Below are 21176 nucleotides of genomic sequence, written 5' to 3'. Positions count from 1 at the left end.
CGGGACATCCGTTACCGGCGGGCCCCTCCCCCTCTCGCGGCTTTTGCCGACGCGCGGCGGAGGTCGCGCCCTCCGATTAGACGTCGCCCTCGTCAATCTCGGCCGAGGCCCCGCCCCCGTAGGTGAGTCGCGGACGGCAACGGCGGCCCACTCTCATTGGCTGCGCGAGCGGCGGGGGCGTGCGCTGCGGCGGCACGGCGGGCGGGGCTCCCAGCGTCCCCTTTGTGTGGGCACCAGTCGCCGGCCGAGCTCTTGAGGAGTAGCAGCCGCCATTTTGTGCGTGTCTGTGTTTTCCCCCCGCCCCCCTTTTCTGTGGGAGCAGCGGCAGCCGGGACGCCCCATCTCTTCCGCGGGTAAGGTGAGGCGAAGCGAAGACTTTGGGCCAGACCGAGGGCCAAATCGCTGGCGGCTGCTGGCTGCCGTGAAGTCGGGCTGCTCGCAGCGAGAGAGGGGGAAGAAGCTGACGGAGAAGGGGGAAAGAAAACCTTCAGAGCTGCCCCCCAACAGGAGGAGGAGTCTCGGCGCCAGGCCTAGGCGCAGCCCCGGCACCGGCGGCAGCATGGAGAACTCGCAGCTATGCAAGCTGTTCATCGGCGGCCTGAACGTGCAGACCACGGAGGCCGGGCTGCGGGAGCACTTCGCGGCCTACGGTACCCTCACCGACTGCGTGGTCGTGCTCAACCCGCAGACCAAGCGCTCCCGCTGCTTCGGCTTCGTCACCTACTCGGCAGTGGAGGAGGCCGACGCCGCCATGGCCGCCTCCCCCCACGCTGTGGACGGCAACGCGGTGGAGCTGAAGCGGGCCGTGTCCCGCGAGGACTCGGCCAAACCCGGCGCCCACGCTAAGGTGAAGAAGCTCTTTGTGGGCGGCCTCAAGGGGGATGTGGGCGAAGGGGACCTGGTGCAGCACTTCAGCCAGTTCGGCCCCGTGGAGAAGGCCGAGATCATCGCCGACAAACAGAGCGGGAAGAAGCGCGGCTTCGGCTTCGTCTATTTCCAGAACCACGACGCCGCCGACAAGGCTGCTGTGGTCAAGTTCCACCCGATCCAGGGCCATCGCGTGGAGGTCAAGAAGGCCGTGCCCAAGGAGGACATCCAGTCGGGCGGGGGAGGCGGCGGTGGTGGCTCTTCGAGGCCTTCCCGGGGCGGCAGAGGCGGAGGAAGGGGACGGGGCGGCGGATCCGGCAACCGGGATCACAACGGCCTTTCCAAAGGAGGCGGCGGTTACAATAGCTACGGTGGCTACGGCGGAGGCGGCGGCGGCGGCGGCGGTTACGGCTCCTACGGCAGCGGTTCCTACGGAGGAGGTGGCGGAGGAGGAGGTGGCGACTACGGCAACGGGTACGGCGGGTTCGGCAGCTACAGCCAGCACCAGTCCTCCTACGGCCCCATGAAGAGCGGCGGAGGAGGTGGAGGAGGGGGCGGCAACTGGGGGGGCCGCAGTAACAGTGGACCGTACAGAGGAGGCTATGGTGGGGGAGGGTATGGGGGCGGCTCTTTCTAAGTTGGAGCGCCCATACCCATTGGGGGTGGCATGGAGAGCCCTCCCTTTGATACGGGGCAGCTTCTAAATGGTTTCTCCCCTCATTCGCCGAAGGGCAGCTCCTTTTAAATGCCTCCCTGCTGTGGGAGCAGCTCCTAAATGCCCCCTGGGGGTCGCCTCTGCTGCCTGTGCCACTTCTTTCTCTCTGAAGATGGACTGGGCCCCACATACACATACTTTGTGTTACAGTCATTGATGGACTCTATTTTTTTATTATTACTTGGACCTTGGTCGTTTTTATACTAGCAACGAAAAATGTCTTGTTTTAATTTGTTTTTTTGGGGGTATGGGGGGGGGGAAATGTCTTGCTGATCTGGAGTAAAAACTGGGGAGGGTTATGGGGGAATTTTCTTTGTTGTAAGGACTCGATACCTGGCTACTACATTTTTTTCTACAAAATCTACTCGGATCCCATGACTGAAATTAACATTTCTGTAAAGGAGGAAGAAATCGTTTTTACGTTTTTTATTTTTTAAATAAATCATTGTGTTCATTGACCTTTACATGTCTAATTTTTTTTCCTAGGATCCATTCCGTACGGTTTAAGGCTTTTCTGGGTTTGAAACAAGTGTTCCTCTGCTTTAAAATCTCTATGTATTTAGAGTGAATATTTTATTGCCAGTAAAGGTCCTAATTGACTTTTTTGCTCTCCCCCCCAGTGGATTTATTGGTTTTCAAACATTTGACAGAAATTTTTGAAGTACTGATCCGTGGATGTGGTCTGTTTTTTAAATATTCGTTCTCATGCAGTTTGTGTGCATCCACCATCTTGTACTAGGCAGTTTGATGTGCTGACATGGTTGGTCAATTTTTTCTATAGGACTTTTCCATCAACGTATGTACTGTGTAGTTTTGAAGAAATAGTTTGTGTTAAGCATGTGCTTCATTCRTATATAAAATGTTCAAATTTCCGATTGCTTAGTTTCAAGTCCTCTTATTGGTTTGTCTGTATATGATTCCTTACAGGAAAGGGTCAACACTTATCCCTTCTATTAAATGCATACTTGTTTTCATAGTACCGGGTTAACAGATTTCACTCTGAACTATTGTCCTTCATTAAAGTTCCCCGAAACTCTTTTGCAGCACCATCTACTGGCAGGATGGCAGAATCATTGCTGTAGGCTTTATTACAGCAAAGTAAAGTTGGTTTGCTAACAATTGTACTAGATTTTTGAAAGCTTTTTTTATGCCATTAGATGATTGGTGTAGAATGAAATTAAATCTGCATGTGAATAAAGATGGGCTCCATGAGTACTGACTGAAAAAAGAAATGGATTTGCAATACTTGCCTCAGCACGTTTTTTGGATCATTTGCTTTTTTGCTTTTTTTAATAATTGCAATTGCCCATATTTCAAAAAGTGATAATCTAAACTGGGCAAAGTGCTATGATAAATGAGCCAGCTAAGTGTACCAGTAACATAGGTGCCAGTTGTAAAGCAAAAATATCTGTGTAGTCTGCTTGATTAACAAATGTATATTTGTAGCCCTTTCACGCAATAGAATTGAAGTTTGTTGTTTATTAAAAAGCATAATGTTTTAGGGGAAAACTGCCTTCCTGCATAGAAATATAGAATAGCAACGTTTATGGGTTTATGGATATCAAATAAAGAATTGAATTCCTTACATGCTTGAGTGAGAGTATGTATGATATGGGGCATGGATTAAAAAGTACAAAGCTATTTTGACTTCAGGTTTCTAAACACTTAGTTTTTAATACTGATGCTTTATGGGACTTCATCCTGAAAGCTGATCTGTGGTCCAGATATGCAAGATCCTAGGCATGTAACTCCCACTGATTGCAGTGGAAAGTGAATGTCTAAGGCTTTGTGCCTCTGGGCTGTAGAATTTCGCATGAAACCTCAATGTATTCTCAGTCTTTTATCTAAGTCTAACTAGACACTGATTTTAGTTGAAATGGGTCTTTTTGTTGTATTAGAAATAAAACTGGTGTCAACTGAATTCACTGCCTGCTTGAGCTTAAATAAACAGGGACAACTTTTTGGTATCTTCAAGATCTTAAGCTTTAAGAGCCGAGTTTCCTCTTGTTTGTGGTATTTTGTGGCTCTTAAATGGTTCTCTTTGACCTAGCTTTTGTAAATAGGTTCCAAGTAACTTGCTGTTTGAAATTATATTGTATTTTTTTTACTCTAAATACTTGTTAGCGTCTGTTGTGAACGAGTGTCACTGATAACTTGTTGAAAGTGCAAGTCACTTCAAAGAAGTATTTGTGAAATGTTGCACTTGATAAACCAGCAGCTCTCATCAGTGGAGAGCTTCAGGTAGTTGGCTTTATTTCAGACCATTAAGCTTGAAATTTTTTTGTTATCTTTACAATTTAAAGATGGACGGTCCATCTGCAAACTTCAAGAGAAGCACAGCTTTCCATTTTGTAGTTCAAACAGCTGTTGAGCTCCAGGCCTTGTATTAGTTTAGGCATATGATTGTCCCTTGCATGGGTGGGTTGCCTTAGCCTTGTCAAAGGACAGCCTGTTTTTGAAAGATGCAGTTAAAATCACTTCTGTGATGTGGCTTGTCATTAGAGGAAAAGATTTGCGTACAAATCAGACTTCATGTGTGAACTCTTTAACTGTTTTGCCAAGTTATTGCTTGGTTTTGAGAACTGTTATACTGAAGCAAACTATTTGATTACTTGTACGTAAGTCCTCTTGTAGGACTACTGTCTTACAGAATAAAGAGCGGATCCCTGAAATTGCATCTGTATTTGAGAGGAATATGCTGTCTAATTTATATCTTTAAAGTTTGTCATCTGTGTAACTTTCTAAGGTTTCCTCGGAAGTGCTCTGTGGCAAGTGGCTCGGGTAATTGGGACTGGCTGTACTCCAGGCTCTTCTCTCTGGGGAAGAAGAACTTTTTTTGTGACAACGCAGGTACCTTTACGGAGCTTTGTCTAAATGATTGTTCAGTAAGGGGCAATAGTGATAGGCTGTACCATGGAATATAAAAAGATGTAAATCCATATTGGATAGTATTAAAATGGCAATAATTTAAATCTCTTTGAAATCTGTTTGTGGGACAGTTCCTAGTGAATGGMAAATGTTTGTTGCTCAGACTTTGTTTACATGTTTAATGGTATTTTGTAGTTTTCTGACCCCTGGTGGGCTTGTCTGCATGGGAATGTATGGAGGAGTTGAAGATTAAATGAAGTCTGTAGTTGARTAAGTTTTAGACTGCAAAGTCTCACTGGGATGGTTTTATGGAGATAGAAGTAAAGTAGCTTTAGTTTGCTGTTCTTGTAGCTATTACTGGAGGATAGGTATCTGAAATCATTTAAAAAGCTTAATGGCCTCCTGTTCAGTAATGACTGAAGTACTGTTTCACCTGTGAGAAATAGGAAGTGAGAGCAATTACTTTATTTTTCAGGTTCAATAAGGAAAGTAAAAGTGCAGCAGTTCTCTTAAAATGGACTTTTTTGTCGTGATCTGCATGAACGAAAACAAACTCCCCAAGACAAAGCTCTGTAGAGTCTATAGTACCGTAGTCTTGCTTACTGTGTTAAGTGATGCACAATGTATTTCTTTTAATAATAGAGTAAGCAGGAGTATTCATRTCTACTCCAAATACTAATATGTTTTTAGTCCTGCTTCATGTGACTTGTAAATTTTATTTGACTAATACCAGTGACTACTGTGTTAAAAAGAAACATGCTAAACACCTCTACACTTAGATAACTGCACAAATCAATGGAAGGTCATCTCATTTGCTTATTTTAATGTTAGATGATGGAAAGGTAGTTCAGAACAGAAGCAACAGTTGAAACTRCTTTGATCACAGTAAAAACTGCAGATCACTGACTGTTACAGCTGTGGCAGATTTCAAAAATAAAAAGTTGTCTTGCCCTTTAGACTAGTGTAATATACTTAGGATAGGTGATGTTTACTGTGGGGAACTGAGCAACCTCTCAGGTTTGTGTTGTGTTCTGGAATTGCTGCGAGCTGTGCAGCTGCAGCGCTAGCTCCTGTGTTCCCAAAGCTGCTAGCGGGAGGGGGCATCCTGGGACCTGTTAGGAGGCCAACAGCGTGCACGGTGGGGGCAGTAGTGGGAGATGTCTTTGAACAGGTGAACAGTGGCCTTAGAAATGAGGGAAGCTGAAATACTTAAGGCAAGTCTAATTTACGGTTGTTAACTGCTTTACTGTGTTCTTTCCCCCACCCGCTTAGATTCCATCTGTGAAGCAAATTTTGTTTTCATTTTTAGAAAGATCTAAATAGAGAGTGTAGATCAGAACACTGGTTTATTATCCTACCCTGTCAGCTGATACTATTGTCACAATATAATGGCATTCCTATTGCTGCTGAAGGGTTTAATGCTGAGTGGTGCTGAGGACCCTCACTTCGAGTCTGAAAACAGAGCAGCTTTTTTCCTATGTACCTCAGAATGTGCTTTCTAAAAATGCAAAAGTTTGATTTATTTTTTTAAATTAATCTCCCAAGATAAAACTTGAGGAGACACTTCTAATGTGTATGCAGAAGATGAAAATACAGTATGTTTTTGTGGAAACAGGATTTTGCTACTACAGCCTGTGAGYTGGTTTTCTAATAGGTAGCTTGCTTAAGTTTAAAAGGGATTCTTGTCCTGTAGTTGTTCTGATGGCTTAAAGTTTATCACATAATCAGCAGTTTGTACCACATTTGTTGTATAAGTTTTGTTACGGACATCTGCTGTTTAAGCTATCARATAGGAAGAAGGCCTTTCCATTTGTTTTCTTAAAGTGTGTGTGTGTGTATATATGTATACACACACAAAATACCTTGGATTAATATTAGTTGATTTAAAATGTAACCTGAAAAGCTGCTCTTTTTCACCTTAGCCATAGCTGCAGTTTACAAAAAAATCATAATTTCATCTTTTTTTGCRTAGTTAATTCCATGATTTGATGTATCTATCTCTTAAAGATGCATTTTCTGCTTATTTTTGTATTTCTTAAATAAAGAATTACATCTGTGATTCGTTTTAAGATGTATTTCACGAGAGCATTATAAGGAGCCCTGAGCCAGCCTGAAAGAAGCACTGTTTGCTTTTGTTGATGAGTTTCATATTGAAATATTACTGCTTCTGTTATTTTTGGTATGCATGTGTGTACGCACACCCTTTCTGCTCACCTAGAATGAATATTTATTCCTACTGCAATGAAAGTACTACGAATCTAAAACTGGTCAATAATATTTCTTACAAAGCAAAATGAAAGGTCTTCTGCAATACATCTTTACCTGTTTTTCTGTTACTTCTTGTATGCTGGTAGTTTTTAAAGGAGTGGATGAAGTTGGGTGCTTTCCTCCTCAATGTTCCTTTGACAAATCCTAATGTTAATTTTTCTGCTTTCTTTGCAGTCAGAACTCTGTCCAATTTCTATTTTATATGCAAGGGGATGAAATATACAGTTGTTCCTGAACTGACATCTCTCTGTGGTTCTAGAAGTGTCTTGATCATGYCTCTATCCCCTGTAAAAACCATGTAACCCATCTCATGGGAGAATAGAGACRTGGGAAAGTGTAGCAGGTACATTGAAGGAGCAAGGGCTGTAAAGAAGATTGGTACAGAAGAGAAGCATTCTTCAGATTCTTTCATTTCCTGAAGTTCTCCTATCTATGAAATAAACTGGAATTCTCTCAGTTAAGAAGATGGAACTTTTCAGGTCCCTCGGCTGTAGCAAAAAATTTTAGCTTAAAAAACAAAATCCAAGTATTAGTCTCTGTTGGTTCAATCTGTGCCAGTAGGAGTCCTAAACAAAAAGCTGCAACGTTTTGCTGATAAATACTCTCTGCAGTTGATGTTGGTGTAAATTCTTTTACTGAAGGTCTGTACTATAAATCTGTTGTATTGGCTATTGCTATTACAGAAAATATCAAGCTTAGAGCACTGGATATTCTCAGTGTTAGTTATCCAAGTAACCAAAGCTCCCTAACTTTGAAAACTCAATGTCAAGCCCAGTTAGATGACTAATGCCATCTGTCTGAGACATTTGGATATTAACCTTTTTAGTCTGATGCATGTAATTTCATTCCTGGATGCTTTCACAAATGAAAAATGCATAAATTTGCTAACAACTGCATTCCCTCAATTAATTTCAAGCTATAATATGTAGAATTAGATATGATTTTGATGCAGTCTACATTCATTAGATTAAATATCTTTTTTTTCCATGTGTAATGCAGTAAGGAATCAATACCAATTTAGAAAGGGATTATGTTTCTAGCTGCAAGTGTGGTAAGAACACATTTGCTCATTACTGTCAAAGGACAAATCGCTACAGAACATTGTAGAAAAAACCCTCAGAAGCAGAGTCAGCTGATGAATCTGAAAGTATCTCAGTTGTTCAAATGCTACTTTATACCATGCCATTGCCAACTAGTTTTATGTCTCGTAGAAGCCCTGGATGCACTGAAAATGCTCTTTTGAATTGAAAGGTGGAGCTAAGCCTTACATCCGAGGAACGTGGTTGGTCTGTAAAAGATGAGTAATGTTTCAGTCACTTCTGTTGTTTCTATAACTTTTGTTATGTTTTGTAGTTTTACAGTTGTTTTCTTCTGTTTTGTAAGAAATCTTACTTTCCACAAAATCCTGGTGAGAGGAAGCACGAGTAATGACTTCAGGCAGTGGTGCAGAAGGAGAAAGATCAGGAGACCGGTAGGGACTTCCAGTATGGACAACACGCACAAGTAGGCTTTGGGACTAGAGATGCATGCCTTTCTTAGTTGCTCTCTTTCTCCGTTGCTCAGTCATCTTGTTTCCCTTGCTGCATTGCTAACAGTGCTTTGGCAGAAGGCTGCCTTCTCCCAAACACCCGCACTGTCGAGCATGGCAGGGCTTGGCCCTGGGGGGAGGCTGTGCGTGCCTGGCTATTGTATAAAAGCACAGCCCTATCAGCTGCCTTTTGGAATAACTTACTCCTGTTTCATTCTTCAGGTACCCTGCCTTTAAAATGGATCTCCTCAGGTTTCAGGCTGTGAGTCCTGGTTGTGCCTAAATCTGGGTTATTAGATTGCCCATAGAATGCCATTGCCCATTAAAAGGGACTGAAAATACGTGGAACACATGGTACTCCTTCGTGTTCCCTACTGGCTCTGCTCAATGTGGTGGATGCTGTAAATCTCTCATGGAGCTTCTCAGTCTCTTTGGGTGTACTGACTCTGAGCAGCAGATTTCACMTAGGCATCTCCAGGTTGAACATTGCAATGTTAAATCCTGGTCTGAACGTGGTAGCATTTTAAGAGACCTTTGTCCTCTCTGACTGGGTACAATTGCAGAGGCTTGTGAGGTTTTGGATCTAGAGTTTTGCAGTTGTCTAGAGTCTAGTCCCTGGTTGTGTATTTTCATTTGTCCTTGTGAACTGTATTCCTTCCACTGCTGCTGGAGTAAAGTTCTTGTTATGGAGTCCTGTCCCATTTGCAAGYTGAGGACTTTCTCACTCAGATCGCTACTAGACTGTACAACGGTTGCAGTTGTCATTGCTAATGTCTTTTTGTGGGATAAGCAGCAAAGTGCATCCTGTAAGAGAAGAAAGTGTAGCATTCTGCAATTAGAGTGTTCTCATGTGTATGCATCCTCCTGAAAAGTACTCCTCCACACAAGTACAGGAGAAGGATTTAAGTCTTCGCATCTTTGTGGCAAGTAAACTGTAGCAAGTTGCCATGCATGCCTTTCTCCCTTTAGGCCCATATGCCTACAATTTAAGGATAGGCAAACTTTTTTCTGTAATTCTATCTTATGGAAAATGCTATTGGGGTTTTCTTTTACTTGCCCGGCACCACCTACGATCTGGGCACAAGGGAATTGAGAAACCTTCCTCTGGAAGCGCAGTTAGGATGGCAGTGCTGGGCTCGTTTTATTTCTAGTGCTGCTGTAGGCCAAAAGCATTGCAAAGAGCTGGTGTCTCATATTATCTAGTGCAGTTTTAAAGTGTTTTCTTTCTCTCTCACAGAGTGCACCTCTGGGTGGAGAGAGAGGATGAGAAAGTTGAGCCCTGAAAAGCATACCACCAAGGCTTGGTAAGTGAACGGAAACTCAAGACTGCAACAGAGTGCCCCGAGCCCCTGACATGCAGTTTCCCACTACGTAAATTGAGCAGAAAAAAGTAGTTGTCTAGAAAACACTGAGCGGGGTAACTGAGGGCATTTTGTTACCTATCGGTAGACATGCTCCATAAGCCAGTATTTTTTTTTTTGTTCAAATAAAATGCCTATGGGAAACAATCTTACCTAAGCTTTCATGTGTGGCTTCTGTGTAGTTTTCTCATTCATGTTAATGTTGCGGCATATTATGTTGTGGTATCAGAATGATGGACTGTGTTCATTAGCTTTTGCAAAGAAGAGAAAAATGAAATGTTTTATAAAAATTGGAGAGTGTGAAGCAATGAGTATACAAGAGGTGACAGGATATGGTCTTGAATTCTTATAGGTTTGTTTATCCTGGTCTCAGAGTTAGAGTATATAAATACTAATACAAATACAGCATCTTTATGAAGCATACAGGTAGTTTCCCCTTACTACAGATTGTAATAGTGGAAATGTTAGGGGATACATTTAAAAAAAAATTAAAATGACATTTTAACATTCAAGCAAAATTTGGAGAAAGCATTTTGGGCCATAGCTTAAACCTTTGCTCAAGTCTGTGTTTTGCCTGAGTGAGAATCGGACACTTCAGTAGGTGCGGAAATGGGAGACGCTTAGAGACAGAAAATAGGAAGCTTGAGGCAGAATGACTTGGTAGAATTTAGCCCATCTGAATAGTCTTTTTTTAACACCTTTGTTCAAGTGTTCACGAAAGTTGTTTTTACAGCTTTCTTCCTGAATGTTAATTTTTCTTTTTGAGCGCTCATTTCTGAACCATAAAATAYGTCTGAAAATCTTCCAGCAAGTTTCTAATGCATATGTAACGTGACTACAGTGCAGGAAGTTTGTGTTGCTGACATAGCTGGCTGTGGATGACATCAATTGCTTATGTTACAGGAAAAAGTAAGAGGAGGAGCAGGAAGAGCATTTCCAGCTTATCTGTTACTGCTGGGGAGGGCGAGCAGTACGAAGACTTACGCCCCAGAAATCCCAGCCCGGGGGGCCAAGACTGCCATTTGTGCTGCTTCTAAAGTTGGTCAGGTTACGACGGAAGTGTTGGGGCAAACCGCCGTTCTTAGAGGCGTGATGCTCCGTTTTAAAGTTTAAGGGCGACTGTATTTCCTAGCGGCCAGGTTGGCTGGCCCGTGGAAAACGGGAGTGTGAAAATCGCCCGTGTACCACCAGAGGGCAACAGTCTCAGAGGCTGGAAATCGGGATTTCTGTGGCACTTCTGCTTGGGGAGCAGGCAAGCGGGAGAGGGTCCAGTGCTGGGGGGACACGCCAGCCCTTGGTGCCTGCAAAACCACATGCTTCAGAAACGCTTAGTGCAGTGGGAATTTCACCCTTAGCTTCAGCTGTCAATGCACAGCTGATGGCAGGTCTCTGACGGTTCCTCCCTAGCGGGTCTSCCAGGCCTTGTTTTGAGTGCTGTGGAAAACTGGATCCCTCTGAATTGCCACAATCCTAAATTTYAGCTGTTGTTTGAGTTTTGTTTGTCATGTGAAAGAAAGGAGGTATGACATGCTCTGAATTCTACCAGTGTATGTTATCGATGGACAGGGGTATGCTAGAAATCTCATAAAATGAAGAAAGAAAAATTCAGTTAAAAACAATAGCTTTGTGTTTTTTTTTTTTTTTTTTTTATTTTAAAGCATATACCCTTAGGACTTCTCTTCCAAAGTGCCTGGCACTTGCGGTTGCATTAGGAACCAGTGCTGCGCTCAGAGTATCAGCTCCAAGGAACTGCAGTTAGCCCCTGAAATATTGCGACATCAGTCTCAGTTGATACCTTTTATAATTTTTCTTGTATTTTTATGGTCCATTTTGCAGAAAACTTAGTCTAAATTCGGAGCTATCTAAACAAATGCCTACTGCACTGACTTAGAATCACAGAATAATTTTGGTTGGAAGAAACTTGTGGAGGTTACCTGGTCCAACCCCCCGCTCAAAGCAGGGCCAATATCAAAGCAAGATCACATTGTTCTCTTGGATAAAGATAAAAAAAAACCAACCAAACAAAAAAACCCAAAACTTAAAAAAACAAGAAAAATAACCTAAGCTGAGAAGATGCAGACCTGGCCGTTCTCATGTCAGGGTCAAACATAGTGTTTTGTGCATGCCTTTCAGAGCTCCTCAATGCAGAACCCACTGTTTGTTTCACGAAAAAAAGGTTAATTTTGTGGAGAGGGTCATACAACAAGAAGGAGAGTTGGTAAAGATGGGAAATCATGATTATGATGTGGGTCCCTGGAAAATGGTGTACTGGTGCAACTATGGGGCAGTGATGGGTTCCTCAGTCTGTCTGCACTGTATTTAAGCCATGTGAATCCTATGATTTGTAGCTCTGGCAGGGCCAGAAAGGTGGGGGTTTTTTTGTTGTTKTTTGTTTTTTTCTTCTTAATGTGTGGTTTGGTTTCTGTTGGGTTTTGGGGAAGGGATTCAGGGATTCCTTGTGGCTTCTGCAGGAGCCCTGGAGATTGATGGGGTGAGGGAGTGTATTGGTGCTATTCACAGAATTAAATGCTCAGAAGCACTCTGCTGCTCTACTGACAAATTCAGGGTTAAACCCGTTGGCAGACTTTGGGCCGGGAGGGAATTTTGGATCAGGCTGGCAGTGACTGTTTGTATTCCCTCCCTTCCTGGCATTTTTACTGAAGAAATTCCCTGCTGTTGCAGGGACATTCGCAATGCTTTGATCTCTCCTAATCTGTCCTATGGCTTGTTAGTGTTGTGGGGTTTGGTCTGCTACTGTAGATCTGAAGATTTTTACAGGAATCTGCAAGGTTTTTGGTGGGCTGATTGGAGTGGATATTCTGTGGGCCATTCTAAACTTGAGTATCTGCTATATGTCTGAGAGGAGACTAGCTGTCTGAGTAGTCCAAAATTCCTTGTACTRGGGATTTTGGAAATAGCCTAGAAAAATTTCCTTCATCAAGTGCTAATAATTTCTTTTAACAATCTTCTTTTTTTCAGGGTATCAGTCTTTGCTCTTGAAGATTTTCGTAGTGGAGTTGTTATCCAGTTATCCAGTCATGATTATTTTGCAAGGCTCCTATAATGTCTTATTTCTGGAACATGCCTTTGGCTCATCTGAAGAGTGACTGTTCACTGGTTTACTCTTGTCACTAGGATTTAACTATCTGTGGTGGCAAAGCATGTAGTAAGGTATTGCTGGTTTTAGTTCAATATATATGCCCAGTTCCCAGGGCTAGGTTGACCGAAGTGAAGTGTAGATATTTATGGTGAAACGTGAATGTTTTGTTATTTAAAAACTATGCGGTAATAAAAATACACCGGTACCTGGCAGCAAATTCAGAACCTGCTTTTGCATCTGCACTTGTTATGATTACTGAGGGACTTATTCAATGGAAGCAAGTTTCAGCCCTCATTTTCTAAACAGATTGCTACTATTTTTAGGATAGTGACTTTTGCTCTGGTTTGAACTGATGCGTCTCAGTTTTGCACGTTGCGCATCGAGAGTGTCTGACTGAATGTATGTGTATGACTTGGGAAATACGTGAGGGTCTCGATATGCTGAACTGATGGATTTGGCAGGATTCTCAAAGGGAAAATGCAGGAATCGTTCCCTTCTGCCTTCTCCCGAACRCTGTGGGAGGTTTGGCTTCGTTGCTTCGTCCGTCATCTTCTCGCTGTGTTCTTCTCCATGCAGCTTTATCCATCCTCTAACTTCTGGATGTTCTTATCTGAAGAACGGGGYTGATGACCTGTTAATATTCTTACAAGGAAGGTGCAATAGAATTTATTAAATCATTAATGCTGCTACATTTTAAAAGATGTAAGAAACTGAAGTTGGTCAGAACAAGGACGTAGCTTGAGGCGAAATGTAGGAGAGGAGTAATTTTATTTAGAAAGAGATGAAATGTTATGTTGCAGTAGAAAACTCTAGGATGCTTCTGTTTTCCTTTTTCTATTGATAAGAACATTTTGTGAATGGAAAAGTAATGAAAAAAGCAAATGTTTCTTCTCTTTATATAATTAACCTCGAAGGCCTCACTGTTACAGAATATGATTGAGGAAAGCTTTAATAAAATGAGGAAAAAAAAATATATATATGTGAAAGGCTAGTCTTCAAAAATAGCAAATATTACTGAGTCCAGTGCTGCARGCTGCACAGCACCTGGAATTCAGAAAGATTTATATTCCCTACTCTACAGCAACATGTATTCGGCCTTGTAGGTTGTGAACTTCATACAAGGCCTAAATTCAGAAGCATCCCTTGTGACAATCTGGATTAGCAGCAGCACAGGCAAAACTGGATTCCACCACTCCGAAGATGTGAGGTGAGGCTGCCCTTAAGGGAAAGGRGAAGGATAAAGGAAAGAGCAATTTTGGGGAGAGCTTTTGGTATTTGATTGCTGTGGCTTCTGCTAAAATGCATATGGAGAAGCAGTCCGTCTTTGCAGAGCTCTCCCGTAGGAAGGTTATACAGAGGACCATGAGCATTTCCCTGATTTCAGTCATCTGCTGTGCTAGACAATTCATACTTCGTGTACTTTGTAGAGTTGCTCCTTTACTATGTCYGTACTCAATTTTTGTAGGAGCTATGGCCAGCTGGGCTGCAGGTTATTTTTGATGTGTGCCTCCTAACTTGACCTGTGTGGAAAGCGGGTGGATTTTTGGGTAGGGACTGGTGTCCAGGGCTGTTTTCAAAGAAAACAGAAGACAAAAGCGAGATACAGAGGGAGTATCTGGGCAAGCAAACATCCTTAACTGAATGGGAGCAGAAGGTGAGAACTGCTGCTCCCGGGTTGTTGTTTTACTCAGTGTGTCGAGGCTCCTGCCAGCAAGATCTCGGAGTCCGGATGCCGCTCTCCGGAGCGGGAGCAGGGAGATGCTGCCAGGAGGGCTGGACCCTGCGCCTCGCGCGCCGGTGGGAGCATTGCCAGGGCTGCACCGCCGCGGCCCTGTGTGCCGGTGCGGCCTTCCCGTCGGCGGCAGGGGTTTTCAGTCCACTAAAACTTCTCGCAGTAGCGGTCTACGCATTCCGGGGCTAAAAAAAAAAAAGTTTGGGGCTGATCCCGCCACCTTCTCTCCTAGATGCCGATTCCTGAGCAGCGGAGGCGACGGCAGCGATGCGGTGTCGGAGATGCACCGGGTCGGCCGGCTGCTCCTCTCGCAGGTGCCGGCGCTTGGCCCCTCGCTGCCCCGCCGCTTCGCCCTGGGAGCCGCCGAACCCCCCTGACCTATTTTACCCGTTCCTGGCATAATCGGGGGGTTGTTCCAGCTCCGGCGGCCGCAGCCTCTGCAAAGCGGCCAGCGCGGGCGACCTTTTTATTTGTATTTTTTTTTAATTATTTTTTCGGTTTTTGGCAGCGCGGAGGCGGCGCTGCCGCGGTTGCCCGGAGACCGCGCAGCGAGCGCGCAAGGGGCGGGAGGAGGAGGAGGAGGAGGAAGAGGAGGAGGGAGCGGGCTGCAGCGGCGGCAGCAAGCGCTGCGGCGGGCTCGGGGCGCGCCGCTCTCGCCGCTCCGCAGCCGCGGCGCCGGGGGCGCAGCCATGCGGCGCTGAGCGAGCCGCGCTGCGCTCCGCGCTGCTCCGCGCCGCTCCGCGCCATGGAGGAGGAGAGGTAGGTGCCGGCGCGGCGCCTTTGTGCGCGCCCGCTCCGCCCGCCGCCGCCCCGAAAGCGTTATTGTCCTTTTTCCTCCTTTTTTTTYCCGCCCCCCTCCCTTTATTTATTTATTCATCTATTTACGGTGGTTCTTGTAGCAGCTTGGCAGCGTGAGCTGTGTCGGACTTGCACGAAGCGGCTCCCCCGGTAGCGAGCAGGCGGCGGTGGTGGAGTTGAGGGCGGTGAGTTGGGAATTGCTGGGTGAACTTGCTCCCCCCTCCTCCCCTTCCTCGGCGAGTGGGGGCATGTGCTGGGCGCTGGTCACGCAGGACCTGTCCCGTCTGCCCCCCTCCCCACCCCGCTTCCAGATCCCTTCCCGTTTGCAGAATTACATCTGTTGTCTTGTGCGTGCAACTCGATGTTGCAATGTCATGGTGACAGGCTGCTTCCCCTCGTGTGCTCAGACCTAAGGAGTAAAGTGTTTCGCTGCAGGATGTGTTTTACAGATGAAAAACGAGATAATTAGGGCTRTTTAATTTTTTCTTTATTATTATTTAAGCCCTGGTATGTCTGGAGTGCAGGAGGTGTGGGGAGAGGAGGTAAGGTGACACGCTGCAGCCTCGCAGCGAGATGCGCCTCCCCGGGCGCCGCTGCGCTGTGTTTGCCTTGCTTAGCTCGTGAACCTCTGGAATGAAATTTTTAGGCRCTGATATTCGGTGCTTTCTCGGGTAGTTGATGTGTGAAAGTCCGTAAGGTCTTGTGAAGCCTTTAGGAGTCTGCTCCCCTCTCTCCAGATGTGCGAGGACACGGGGAGGGAGATCCCGGCGCCCGGGTCTTCCTTGCTGCTCTTTATTTCCTCCAGGGCGGCTGTTTTGCTCCGAAACCTGTGTGCATTAGCACTCGTAAAGAGCCAACTCAGCGTCCGTGGGACGTGTGAAAAGAGATGATCGCTGCTGAGGGACTTCATGGATGCCGGGGAGATGTTCAGTGTCTACTGTCCTCTCTGCGTTCGTTCCTCTTCCCTGCGGTTTGGGCGCCTTTTGTATGCCAGAAACATGCTTGTACTGCTGGAAACTAAACATTAAGCTGTTTTTTCTTTTTCTTTTTTTTTTTTTCCTTTTTTGCATTTTCTGGTGTTTGTTTGAACAGGATATGCTGAGTGCTTCCTTTTCGCGTTGTGTTGGTGACCTTGCTGGGGATGGGGGACTAGCGGGAGGGCTTGACCTGCTGATAATACTAATCTTTAGGGCTTGGCAGAAGTTTTGTTTAAATATGATATATGGGAAAAATTAACTGAGGGTCAAACCCCAATTCTGGGAGTTTTCCCTCTGTTGAGGGAAAACACTCATGCAGCCTGTAGGAGTTATTTTTCCAAGCTCTGAAGAGCGGCTTTCTACCCTTACTGACTCAGTGGCCCCAATTACTGTTTGTGTATTTAATGCGCAAAGCAAAACTTGCGGCCTGTCGGATCGCTGTCGAAATGCGTTGTGGGGCTCGCGTTCCCCGCAGCGTGTGAATGGCCAGCTGTGGACGTTCATCACGGGCGCCTCTAAATCTTAGGCTGTCACGTTAGTGCGTGTGGACTGTGTTTCCAATTTATTTTTTTTTGAGACACGCACACATGCATATATATATATATGTGTGTGTGTGGAGGTATATATGATAAATATATATATATATATATATATATATGTATAAAATAAAGTGAATTTAGTGTCTGGGGACTGGAGACAAGCTGTTTGTAATCTCAATCTGTTATCATCGTTGACACTCGCTATACATACTGTTTTACTTATCACCTCTTTTTATGGCGGCCAGTAAAGGCCCTGGTTTGAATTGGGGCCTATTGCTGGGGTAATGGTGGTGAAATAGGTGATTATAAAGTAACCAGGTGGCTTTGTGTGTGTCTTTTTTAGACTGATTTTTAGGGCATGCAGGATTGCGTGTTGTCCTCTGGAAGTGGGGAATGCCGTGAAGCTGCAAGGCATTGCCCAAACTTTCTTGTATCTCTAGTTTTAGAGGCAGCGAATGGGTTGTGGAGAGTACCGATGTGGGATTTGACTCCTGGGAAGAAAAGCTGGAGTTATTCACCTGCGTCCCCATACGTGTTGTGCAGGACTGCCCAAAAGCCGCTTGGCTGCGGCAAGTCCGGAGCCTGGCTGAAAAAAGGACCGTGCCCCGGCGAGCGCCTCGCCGGGCTGGCGGCCGCTCTCTGCGCTCCTCTGCCCCTTCCCGTGCTTTGGTCCAGCTTTTCACCTGGAATACGGGTCGTGGAGATTCGGCCTCGAAGCAGAATTCCCCCTCCCGGGATTTTAGTGTCATTGCTTTTCTGGTCCTGTCGGTCATTAGGAACGCATTTAAACTTCAGGATTGGTGCTTGGATCCCTGCTGTCTTGGCTTCCAGGCTTGCCAGGACTTAATATCCTGATAATTTCCACATCGGAGCTGCCCTGTGGGCTCACGTGCCCGGGTTATAACCCACATGCACAGAAGCAGTCGCAGAAGAGGGGGAGGTTAAACCTCAAACGTTCACATTTAGCAAGAAATTATTGCAGAATCATAATCATTTGCTTTTACCCCTGCTGATAGGGACTTTGATTTCAGGGGGAGTTTCCATAACGCTGTATGGTTGGGTGCATGTGCTGCGGTTCTCAATTTGATTTTAGAAAGGAAAGAAAAAAAAGAATGTTTATTTTTGGTTAAAGAATTATAAAAACTTGTAATTTTAAATAGGTCTTTAAATGGTGCCAATCTATTTGTAGTATTTGTCTGAGAAATACAATATTTGCTTTAGAAAGCCAAGTGATGTTATCTTTGAATTACTTTATGTTGGTTCTGTTACGGTCAGAGAACTTTTTTTTTTTTTCCTCAGTAATACCTGATGTCTGCATTTCTTCTGAAATCTCCCTTGATGTAAACATTACCTTTGGCGTCTGTTGTGTGCCAATTACATATTTTACTCAACTAATGCTTCAGTGTTGATATGGGCACTGAAAAAAATCCCCTAACTAAATTGTAAATTAGTACTATTATCAAAACAAGAAAAATCCTTTCTATTATGCTTCCTCTAACATTTTAATGATAGTAGGTTGCTCTGAAAGCCTATCAAATCCATCTCTCTGGGTATTTAAACTCCCTCAATTGCATTTTTTTAAAAACATCTTTATATATACCTAAGAAAATTCTAGAAACTGGGATTTTATAAATACGCCATTACACTGACGTCCTTTTCTTACTTTGTTCATATGTCTGAGTAGAGGGATGGAACCGTGGGGCATAATGTGCTTTTGATTTTTGTTACTAATTCTGCATTGAAAAAAAAATAATTGAAAGTAAAACTCACTCTTTTTTTCCATTCTGTTAAGACTAAATTAATATTTTGGTCTTCCCTTATCTTAGTAGAAGCATTTCAGCTTTGAAGTTTAGCAACAGCTATTGGGTATCTTCTGAGGTTTTGGATCAGAACGACGTCGAACCTGTCAGAACGTGAAGACTGCAGTGATGTTTGTAGCGTAGCCCCCAAAGCAGCGCTGCAGGCTTAGGATGTTCCTAGTTAAGATGTCGCTTGGCTTTTAAGTGAACATAAAAAGGCCCGTGAAAAAGGCCAGTTCAGGATGTCCGAGTAACCTTAGCTCTGCCCTTTCCAAAGCATCGGTACGCGAGAGCAAGCAGGTAACTACTGCACGCCGCTGCCTGTTTTCCTCTGGGTTTTTTGTGCCGTAGGAGGTGGCCGGGTTTCCGAACCCTTCGGCCCCCGGGGAGCTGAAGCCGTTTGGAAAGCAGCACGTGCGTGCTGCTCTACACCGAGCACTTTGTGCGGACCTCCACTGAGAAGGATGCTCGCGTGGTTCTCCACCTTGGGCGGCAAAAACCTCTTGGTGCTTGGAGGGGACGGACCCCCTGCCCCGATCCCGGCGTCGGGGGCCACGGCGGCTGCTCCCTTCCTGTGCCTCCGGCGCTGGTGGCGGGGCTGTCCGACCCCGCGGAGGTGTGCAGGTCCACGAGTCCCGTGGCGTGTGAGAGGGCAGCACTGGGGGCAGAGCGCTGAGGTGCCCCAGCAGCTCCAGCCTTGGTGGCCCTGTCCTGCCTCCCTCTTCCTGGGGAGCTCAGCTGACACCTGGGTCAGCCCCGGGGTGGTGCAACGCAGCCCAACACGAGAGCGTGGTGCATGGTCGAGGTGCAGGAGAGACGCTCGTGGTCTCCGTGTGAAGGTCAGGAGCTGGGCCCTGAGAACCTTCCCCCAAATGTGTGAGCTGAAGCCCATCCTGTCCACCGCTAAAGGAAAGCTCATTASAAAACTGCTGTTYCTTGGGGGTGAACTTCTGGCTCCAGTAAAGCGAGTGGTAGGATTGATTGCTGGCAGAGTCAGGATTTTCATTCCTGGGGTTTACCAGCTCTCTGCACCGTAATAATCTTCCAAGGGGACAGTTTAGCTTTAAGGAAAGCTTTTATTCTTCCTCATAATCTACAAAGACATCTGTAATTACTGCTGGTAACTAAGGCAACCCAACTTTATAGCTAATGCATGCGTGCAGCAGAGCTACGGGTTATGGGTTTCTAAAATACCTTCCTGCTGGTTGGTATGCAGCCGGGGCTCAGGCGGGACCTGCTGCTCGCCTGCAGGTAGCTCGAGCCGAGCCCCGCTAGCGCGTCTGTCACGTCCTCGAGAGGAGGCCGGTGRTGTAAAGGGGCTTCTGATTAGCTTCCCTGATGTAATTTGGGACTCTGGAATCAGGTTCATCCCTTTCACGCGGGGCAGCGTTGAAAGGAGGACCGTGCCGGAGGTGTGATGGGGAGGGGGCTGGCGCTCCGCCTCTGTGCTCATCTTGCGAGGATCCTGCTGTGCCCGTAACAACCTTGTTAGTCCGGTCCAGAGAGACTAAATTGTTTGTCCGTGGCCTCGGATGGCCCAGGAATAGAACAAATTGCTGCTGGCACCCGGGCAGTGAGTCCTGCTGGTGCAGGAGGACATCGCTGCTCCAGCGTGAAAGTGCTTGGGGGAAAGGACGTCTGATTGCAGAGCACGGGGACCGCTGCGTGTCCCGGCTTTCCCAGCCGTACCTCTGAGCAGAGCGCKTTGCGCTTTCTTCTTCCTTTGTTCCTTTAGCAAAATACTGGAGTAATTCCCAAGTAGAACAATTCCCAGTGTTGTAGGAAACAACAACTTAGAAAAGTATTATGTAATGTGTTATTTTTGTCTTCTCCGGGTAGCTTTTGCTTTGTGGCACATTGCATTTGCTTGGATCGCTTCGGTTCTTGCAGTTTTATGGTGGAAATGTCAGTGGTATGGGAGAGTGCATGAATGGTGGTGGGAAATCTCACTGTCCTCACTGTGTTAATGGTTTTTTTAAAAAAAAAAAAAAAAAAAAAAAAAACCCAAACACTATGGAACCTGAGTCAGTCTGAAATATGAGTTAAAGGCACTTAGCTGTTAATTTTTTTATGTATTTTTTACATGAGTCATTTGGAAAAACTTTAAATAGCATGTCCTGATTCTTTTTCTTAAAGTCCAAAATCCACCCTTGCTGGCAAGTGTGAGAATGTCTTTTGGGATGCTCTTTAAAAAGTTACGGTTCCTGCTGTTTGGGAGCACTTGATCAATTTTTTTTTAAAAAAAATTCCCAAGCGAAGTGTTTGCTTTTGAAGCCTACTGACGAATGCTGATAGAGTTGCAGCTTTATGAAGGCTGGTCGATCTGGCGTTTACTTTCGGTATTCAGTGAAACTTGCCGGCTCCTTTGAACCGCATCTCCTGCTGGTTGGAAATAGGAATCTTTGGTCTCCGGCGCTGGAATGCTAGTAGATAAATCTCGGTAGCCTGCTTTTCTTCTTCAAGAAACCTCATGATTTTTGCTTGCATCAGTTAATTTTGGATCCTGTAAGGTCCGTCCTTGAGCGGGAGGGAAAGCAGTGGGTTGCGGGGGCCCGGCTGCTCCCGCCTGGAGCCCTGCGTGCAGATGTCTGCTGCCTCCCTCTTTTGGTTTCGCTCTTTTATTT

At 45.4% G+C, this 21176-nt stretch overlaps 2 protein-coding genes across 7 annotated transcripts in view; both read left to right on the top strand.

Annotated features, from left to right (window-relative positions):
* Positions 1-214: 214 nt before the first annotated feature.
* HNRNPA0 (heterogeneous nuclear ribonucleoprotein A0) lies at positions 215-3167 on the top strand. The gene has a single exon (XM_085312840.1). It carries the CDS (start codon positions 560-562, stop codon positions 1502-1504), a length of 945 nt encoding a protein of 314 aa, XP_085168966.1. The 5' UTR covers positions 215-559; the 3' UTR covers positions 1505-3167.
* A 4877-nt stretch (positions 3168-8044) lies between these two features.
* KLHL3 (kelch like family member 3) overlaps positions 8045-21176 on the top strand; it is a 55529-nt gene continuing 42397 nt past the window's right edge. For 4 of the 6 annotated variants that reach the window (XR_014896792.1, XM_085312838.1, XM_085312834.1 and 1 more), the window contains exons 1-2: positions 8045-8221; positions 9484-9550. Coding sequence is in view for 4 of the 6 variants with exons in the window: in XM_085312838.1 (XP_085168964.1) it covers positions 9510-9550 (41 nt within the window). In the remaining 2 variants the exon portion in view is untranslated. Of the gene's footprint in view, positions 8222-9483; positions 9551-15063; positions 15199-15366; positions 15423-21176 lie in introns of those variants that run through there. The other 2 variants (XM_085312833.1, XM_085312835.1) reach the window with 2 other exon arrangements.

Source organism: Rhea americana, unplaced genomic scaffold, assembly GCF_003343005.1.
Source record: "Rhea americana isolate MKP2758 unplaced genomic scaffold, rheAme1 scaffold_37, whole genome shotgun sequence".
Classification (NCBI taxonomy): domain Eukaryota; kingdom Metazoa; phylum Chordata; class Aves; order Rheiformes; family Rheidae; genus Rhea; species Rhea americana.
The sequence above is the reverse complement of the archived record's forward strand: the minus strand, read 5'-3'. Positions and strand labels throughout refer to the sequence as shown.

What these genes read in the sequence shown, in the direction of transcription:
- HNRNPA0 (XM_085312840.1), top strand. Translation starts at nt 560, where the DNA reads ATGGAGAACTCGCAGCTATGCAAGCTGTTCATCGGCGGCCTGAACGTG.